The 8,350-nt window shown below is 44.7% G+C and overlaps 1 protein-coding gene across 1 annotated transcript in view; it reads right to left on the bottom strand.

Moving 5' to 3' along the window:
* Window positions 1-4,344: 4,344 nt before the first annotated feature.
* LOC123721140 overlaps window positions 4,345-8,350 on the bottom strand; it is a 56,494-nt gene continuing 52,488 nt past the window's right edge. The window contains exons 3-4 of the mRNA XM_045678680.1: window positions 8,097-8,290; window positions 4,345-4,512 (exon numbers count right to left, since the gene is read on the bottom strand). Of these exons, the coding sequence (XP_045534636.1) occupies window positions 4,345-4,512; window positions 8,097-8,290 (362 nt within the window). The remainder of the gene's footprint in view (window positions 4,513-8,096; window positions 8,291-8,350) is intronic.

Here is an 8,350-nt window from a genome sequence, read left to right as displayed (position 1 = left end):
CTTTAGATCTGAAGGCGGCGCGTGCGCACGCCGGCGCCGGCAGATGCGATGCGATAGCCGCCGACAGAGTTACGGTCTTTGTAATGAAAACGATGCCAATGTTCTTGTAACATTGGACGATGAACGCAAACTGCTCGCCTCCGCGACCCTCGCAAAAATACGTAGTGCGGCTCGCGGTAAAACTAGAAAAAATTGGCCACTGTATCCGCTACGTGCTAACGCAGACGGATCGCTAGTTTATATTTAACTTATACATTAAAATGGAGAATGAAAGGAGATGCAGACAAATAAAGTAAACCTCGCGAAAGTGAGCAGGCAGCGATACTCGGAGCCATCCCAGACGGATATCGTGCAAATTAATTAAATTCAAAAAATTCCGAAACCGACGTGCATGTATATGCGTTTATATATGAATGTAGAAGACGCGAGAGATAGAGAGAGAGGACCGCGCTAAATGGAAGTACGTAATCTCTGTCCGCTTTGTTGCTATTCCCAATTTATGATTTAATACGGAAACGAAGGACTTAAACAAAACTCAAAGCCGCCAGAGATCTGTAGTAAAGTTCTGATCTCGTGTCGATTTCGGTCGCATTTCTCTATTGTCGCGGTGATCTTCAATTTTTCCGTCACGTCTTCGGTTGGCGGGGGGTCAGCGCGGGGGGGGCAGAGGGATCAATCAACACCGGGTCGGTATCGAGTTTCGTTTATCACGCAATTCACTTACGGCGGCGAGGCGAGGATTGTAATGTGTGGATCCAAAGCTGCCGAGGCTCAGGCCCGTGCGGCGCAGGCGCACGCTAATTGGAAGGTATTATACAACAGCTTCTCGAGTCGAAATTTCGATAAAGACATCCCGATATTTCAATAGCCTCGTATAAGAAAGCGCGCGTGTGTTTATCCCAGTCACCTTGTTTAATTACTCACAAAGACGGCGCCCGCGGCCGCGCCCGCCCGTGCCGGTGGCCGGTCAAACTTCACTCTATTACCAAACATTTGAGGCCTAACTATAAAAAACTTAGACAGTGTTTCAATTAAATTTTAGCTTAAGCATACCTATGTCAACTATTTTATCGCACGTTGATATTTACATTACCAGAAATCATAGTTATTGTAATGTGATTATACGCAGGCTTATATCGGAAGCAGTTTTGGTGATATATAGATATATTTAAGGGTAATAAGTAAACAATGTCTAACTGTAAATTTTGGTGTAGTATATATAACATACTTGTTGTTTATTAGAAAAAAAAACAATAAGTCCGACTGCTCTTAAGGCTGGGTCGATAAGGGCATCTAAACTATATATTTTAAGTGTACTATATAATATACTAAATAAAGATAGGTACCTACTGTAAAGATATATGTATATCTATATAGTGAAAGTGATCGATTGACTGATATACGAGTACCAAAACTCAACCAAAACTAGTGCTCCTAGAGATCTTACATTTTTGTGCTTCCGTAGATCTCAAATATTTTAATTGAATATTTCTAATATTTGTGCAATGTTGTTTGTTACTTCTTACTTTTACTTAAACTTGCCGAATGTTTCTACGAGTAGGTACCTTCTTAATATTCGCATAGAAATTTTTGTTTTCGGGAAGTTCAAAGTGAAATCATCTGTCAAATGCCGGCGCGCTACAAAAATAGCCAGTTGATTGGGTTTTTACGGGTGGGTTGACAAGCTCGCTAGGAATTCGGGACGAACTTGCGGCCGCAGGCCAGGGGTCGGGGGCGGGGGTGGGGAGGGGTGAGGGCCCACAATTTAAAATTCAGATAAACCGATGGGCGCTCCGCATCGCGCGGGCAGCCGGCTAGCCGCGTGACTGCATCATCTCAACCACACAGACCCTTGCTGCGGTGGGCAGCAAAGCATGACTAAATTTATTCTATTTGCAGCCCTAGTCAACGTAGACAACAATGATACCGCCATTTAGGAATATTGTCAAAACGCCGATGAAGGATGGCTGAGCTTTGAGAACCGAAGCCGCGCCGTGCACCGACACAAGCGCTGCGTTCATTATGATGTTTAAATAATTAGTCATTTTAATGAACGTCGGCCGGCTCGCCCGCGCCGCGCCGCACCGCCACACCGCCGCGCCTGCACCGAGCCGGCATCTACCGCCGCGATCCCGATGTCTCCCTTCCTCTCTATCGGTCTCTAATGATCTGATGCATTTACTTCAATCTTCGATTATTAATTAAAAAATATTCCTTGTTTAACTAAAATGAACTTTACAAGGACAATGAAGCGATTTGAGCCGTGTTAGTTGACGCGGGTCTCCGCCGCCGCCGCGCCCTCTGCGACGGTCCTGAATATATACGTATAAATCGTTGCCGTTTGCGTAAATGAAATATAACAATGAAAAATTTAAGCAAATCGAGGCGGCACTCACTCCGTACGGCGCGCAGTCTGGCTTCCTCATTAGCCGCCATCAGAGTTCCGTTTTCCTCATGCGACACTTAAACTCTACATTAGCACATTAAGTACGTATTCCAGACCGCACCGGCGATACTGACGATAGAGACTGGCAGCTTTTATGGAAGGCGAAAACCCGCCATAAAACACAAATCCCGATTACACTCTGCTTTAATTTGAAAATAGAACAGAGATGCAATGGTCTTTAATCCGGTTTTTGTGTTAACTTGCTAGACGCATTCCGAGCATCTCGAGGATCTAGGGTTAACCTTATGTTAGGAGCCGGATATTTTTGGAGTCACTTTAGTTTCCTTAGGCATGTACAGTCAGAGAAAGACTCTGACTGTACATGCCCTAACAGCCACTTCTCGTGGTTTAAGACACGTGGCTCATGTTAGTCACGTTACACTGGCCCTGGCCTCGTATGTACCAATAGTTCAATAGGACAAGCGCTTGAGGAACTTTTTCATTACATTTAAATAAATGATAAAATGACACTAATTTACCTACCACGGCTGACATCGACTCCAAAGTAACAATAACTGTAAACATGTTACAAGAAAAAAGAGAACTTTCTTACTTTCGAGCGTTTTCATAACATTATTTTATTGCATTTTAGTGCATTTTGTTTGAGAATATTTATTTTTGTTGCTTTTCTTTTTTTTTTCTTAAAATTATTGTTTTCATTAGCCATTTTACGCACACCTCGGTTTATTGTCCACTTTCTTAATGTTATTGTAAATATGTAAATAATCATAAAGTGTATTGTGTAATAAAATAACATAAAAGAAACATGTAAAAAATCGGTGATTAGAATTTTAACTGTTAGATGTTTGAATAAGTTTGTTTTATTGAAGTACAATGGCACGTCATCGACTTGAAAAATCGGGCCGATGGTAACTGCGCGGCCGCTTGTGTTCGGAAAAGGTAATGCATCTGAGCGGCGCGGCGCTCGGCGCAGCACCGACAGACGCAGATCGCGTCTAGCTCTATATCAATTATCTTGTGTCGAACAGCTTTTATGTCAAATATACGAGCATACGTAATTTTTTATTTGGTCCAAGATTGACCCGCCATTGCTGCACGGCCTTGTCGGTGGCCTTGACCCTAGCGGTCGCGCGGGGCGGTGCGGCGGGGTCGCGGCCCGCAGAGCGCACGCGCACCTGCCGCGCACGCGCACGCGCACTCAAATATCAAGGCATGTCAGTCACCCCCGCGCGCCGCTACACTCGCGCTATGCGCTATGCGCTATGCGCGGCCTCTCCGCAACGCTCTAACGGGCAAATTATAAATTAGCATCGTGCCAACGCCGCGATGGATAACATCTACATTCTTCAAAAATTAAAAGTAAAAAATTAACATACGGCAACCATTGCGTTGCTGGAGCCTCATTATCGGATTTATTATGACAGTGCGGAGTAGGTAAAGTCGCACGGCGCGAAGCGATTGTGTGTGCGATTGTTACTATTGCATTGTCGCGGTTCACCAGCCGTTGTCTGTCCTCGTCCTCGTCCTCGTCCTCGGCGGAGCAATAAATTAGAAAGTGCCGGGTCGCTGGTTGTAGCCGGTCGTCAGATACTTTTTGTCGCCGCTTTCCTTCGCGCGCTGCTCATAGCACGATTTTTTACAACAATCCCTTTGGACAAAGAAACTATAAAAAACTGTTGGAGACAAAAGATTTTATAAAAACGATATTACAACCGTTTATTCAAAGGAAAGAAGTTTCTTACTCTCAAAGAAAGTTATAAAACTGAGCGCTCGAGTCGTTCGGGGAAGTCGGCCGCCGGCAAAAATCCTTTCTTCGTGCTCGATCCTAGTATAAGAAATCTGTCTTTGAAAATTTCAAGTCTCTAGACCCAGATGTGATTTACCAGTCAGCCAATTGATCAGTTTACTCTTTTATGTATATTGACCTACACTCTACTTTACAAATTCTTTGCGGCAACAACATTGCTCACGCCGTGGCCTTCGCCGTGGCACTCCCAGCGGCCCAGGCCGGGGCCCAGGCGCCGCTGCAGCCGGCGCTCTCCCCCGCTACAAGATTTACTCGGGGACCATCTCCTGCGTCCCCCGAGACGAATAAATAACTGTCTCTGTGACAAACAAAACAAAAGTCCGCGACTAAAACGATCAGGTCATCCAGCGGCGTAATTCATTTCCGCTTACATATTTAAAATATATATATTATGTACATTTTTATAACTATAATTTACAGATAAAATAAACCGAAGTAAACTATCGAAGATAACTTTTCTCCCGCACGATGATGAGTCAATAATGGTTAAGGCTACGGAGTACCGATGTCGGTGTCGCGGGCTCAAGTCCAGCCATTCGACTACTTGGCATTGGAACCAAATTGTGCCCGCGACTTTGTCCGCATGGAGGATGTTTATTCAAATAACCCGATAATAATATTTTATTCTTTGTACTGAAAAGTTTTACATAAACATTTAAGTATGTCTTAAACGTGCTGAAGGAAAACCATTTGTCCGTAGGAAGCGCGAGGGGCGCAGGTAGCGGGTCGGCGGGTGGTCGGTCGCGCGCGGCGCAGGTAAACGAGGTGCAAATTTCATAGCAAAAACTATTTTATCGGTTGCAATTTGCAATCGCTCGAGCCTGTGCAGTGAACGCTCACTACCTCACTGCTAGCTCTGACACTCGGCGGTGAGATTTATAACAATAAACAGAGATAGCACTCTACAATCGAGCGAGAAAGGTCTATTTAATTTTTGACTAGGTACTATTAACATTTTTTCTACATCTTGGTAGTAAATTTCTGAAAATGTGATCCATTGTTTAGAGTTGATCAAAATATAGTTAAAACATGCAAATATTATAAATTAAATGTGTAATAAGATTTCTACATCTCTTAGAAATGTAATATTCAGATAAGCAATTGAAGTTGGTGTCAATTTTTTTTAAATTACAACAACATTAAAATAGCATAGCAACAATTAACATTAAAATAGATTATAATTACCTTTTGCACTACACATTATATATAAGTATATAAGTATATAAGTATATTGTACAGACATGTGTTCAGGTCAACATTCAGAAGAATTAAGACATCAGCCGCGTAGTATAAAGACAACTCGTGGGGTGAAATTAACAGTTTTTACCAGTTAATTTCAATAAAAAATATTGAAGGGATTCCCAAAAGAAAATAGCACATAAAAAACAACGCCGATAACTATCATTAAAAGAAATCAACAATAGAAAGTGCCAGGCTATAGTTTGATGTAATTTGAATCAAGTATTAAGTTTTCTAGTGTTAGTCGATTCGAGGGGCAGAGTGAAGTGTAGTGGGGGGAGGGGGAGGGGGGGAGAGGGGGAGGGTGTTGTATTAAGGAAACTCTCGATGCTGGCGGAAGGTAAATGCTCTTTTGCTAAAAATACAGGGTTCTCTAGTGCTAAATTTAGGTTTAAATCTATGTATCATTGTGTTATAAATTTAGTTATTATACGTAACAATGTAGGTATCTACATTTACGTCTGTCTACGTTGTTGCTACTCTTATTTTCAATGAACAAATAAATATGTGAAAAGGTTAAGGTATCTATCGCCTTCAACAGCTAGGACATACTTTACAACTTTTACTTCCGGGGTTGTGTCATGACAGAGTCAAAAACCAATGTCTTAGATGAAAAGTCAGGGAGATGGTGTGAGCGGCCGGCGCGGCGACGTTCAACTCCGCGCTGTATCAATAAAGCTTCGTTTGCGAATGATTTATTCATAGATATTTTTTTCCGAAACTTTTGAGCGAAATTCCAAAGCTATTGTTAGATTTGGTAGTAGCACAAAAACAGCCGCGATGGACGATCGCGGCCCAGTGCTTAACAAAAGTCTGCAAAAAATGAAGCCCGCAGCGGAGAAGTATGCAAATGTATTGTTGCGACGCAGGTACGTACCCCCCGCGCCCTCCGCCGCACCCCCCGCGCCCCCCGCGCCCCCCGCCACGCACACGTCACGACCCAAGCGATACATCTTACGTTACATTTTGACAAATATGCAGCAGATGCGGGCCCACATCCGATACACCGGGAGCTCGATGGGCGGCCGGCCGACGACCCATGGCCACGCTGCGGCTCGCGGCCGGACAGCCGGCACCCGCCACCCTGCTGCACAATTGGCATAGGTACGGGGTTACACACGAAAAAAGTAACAGAAATAGAAAGTGTGGACAACGCGCGCCTCGAGACGCTTTTGATAGTACGGTTATTGGACTCTATACGAGTGGCGTCGCTTGCTCTTTGTCCTAGTAGGTATACTACCCAAGACAGATACAGGATGTAGCGAATGGGCAGTAGACCGAATTCTCGTGTTCCAGCTCGCCACCGGAACACAAGGCGTCCAGCTCGTTGTGGGAATATGGGAGGATAAACAGCAGCGGCGCCGCAGCCCGCTCTACCCGGAGGGCAATGTTTTGACGTCTATCTCTCGTTTTAATTCGTGTGGCAAGGTTTTCAGTACCTACACAAGCGTTGCCACGAGGTAATTATTTCACCCAGTTTACAGAATCATGTCGCTGCGGTGCGTGGGACAGTGCGGGCAGGGGGGGGTTTCGCTAATAGTCTTGATAGAAATTGCGTCGTTGAGCTGGAGCGAACAAAACCTAATCAGGCGGTCTCTGCGTGTTAATCTAATTGATGCACATTAAAATTTTTCCATGTCTATAGTATGTAATCGCGGCTGTTGCCAACGCGGGAGCGCACTAGCCGCGTCGCTCCGATTTACGATAGCTTTTTACACAAAATGTTTCGTCGTCCAGAGATCCGTCTCGCCGTGAGCCGCGAGCCGCGAGCGCGTCCAATTAAACGTACCTCGACCTTGTTTTTTTTCTATTTTGTTTTTATCTTTTGGATCATCTCGTGTTAGCAATAAGATAACATGTATTTATCTTTAGTTTGTGGGAAAACAAGTATTTTATTTAATTTATTGCTAAAAACAAATTAAAGTCACAAGCTCGACGTCCGGCGCGGAGAGCACGGTGGGCCAGGCTGTTGGCAGCTGACTGGTAGCACGGGGAAAGATCTCGGGCGGTCAGCGTCGTCGACGTCTCGTTTCGCTTTTTTGGCTGGTGATTTGAATAAGGCCGTCGGAAGCAGCACCACAATGGCGGCCTCTGAGTTCCGTGAAACACGCGCATCACAAAAACATCGGTGGAGCGGCGAGCCGCGCGGCCCGCCAACCCATTCATCTCGTAATTAACGCGGATAAAAAACGATCCTAGTCGAAATTAGAGACGTCGCGGTGTCGCCGCGCGCAAGCAAAAAAGAGCTCAGCTGTGAATTTCTCTTAATTTAATTGTAATTTAGTTTTGTCTTGAAACGGTTGCGAGATGCGCGGTACGGGGTAGGGCGAGCTGCTGGCGGGTTTCGGTGGAAAGGGGAGGGAGGTGTAATTAATAGCGGCGTAGTCGTAGCGGCGCGGCGCCGGGTGAATGAACGCGCAAAAGGCGCGCTTCCTTAAACTTATCTTTCATTAAAAATGTGTTTGTATGTAAACCTTAAATTCAAGGCACACAAGTGTAACTCAATCAAAAAATGATTACAGCCGAGTATTTATAAATGATATCTGATGTAGTTTTGGTCATGAACATGTACAAACGAGGAGATCAAAATATTATAGACAGTAAAAAGCGGTTTCTATTGAAATGTATAAGATGCTCGTGTGCGTGAGTTAGGAAGCTGCCGAAGGCTGCGGCCATAAAAACATAATTATACGTAATTGATGCAGACGCCACGCCGGTGAGGTGCCGGCCGCTAGCACCGACAACCGAGATGTGAGCATTGAACATCGGACACTTACCGTTCAGGTCGAGCACCATCTGCGTGTCGAAGAAGCCGCCGACGTGGCTGCGGCCCGACACTGCAACAACGACATTACATTGTAATCAGAGGCACCAAGTAATTGCTTGCGTTAATCGCC

This window comes from Papilio machaon, chromosome 7 (assembly GCF_912999745.1).
Source record: "Papilio machaon chromosome 7, ilPapMach1.1, whole genome shotgun sequence".
NCBI lineage: Eukaryota > Metazoa > Arthropoda > Insecta > Lepidoptera > Papilionidae > Papilio > Papilio machaon.
This window is presented reverse-complemented; position numbering and strand designations above follow the sequence as displayed.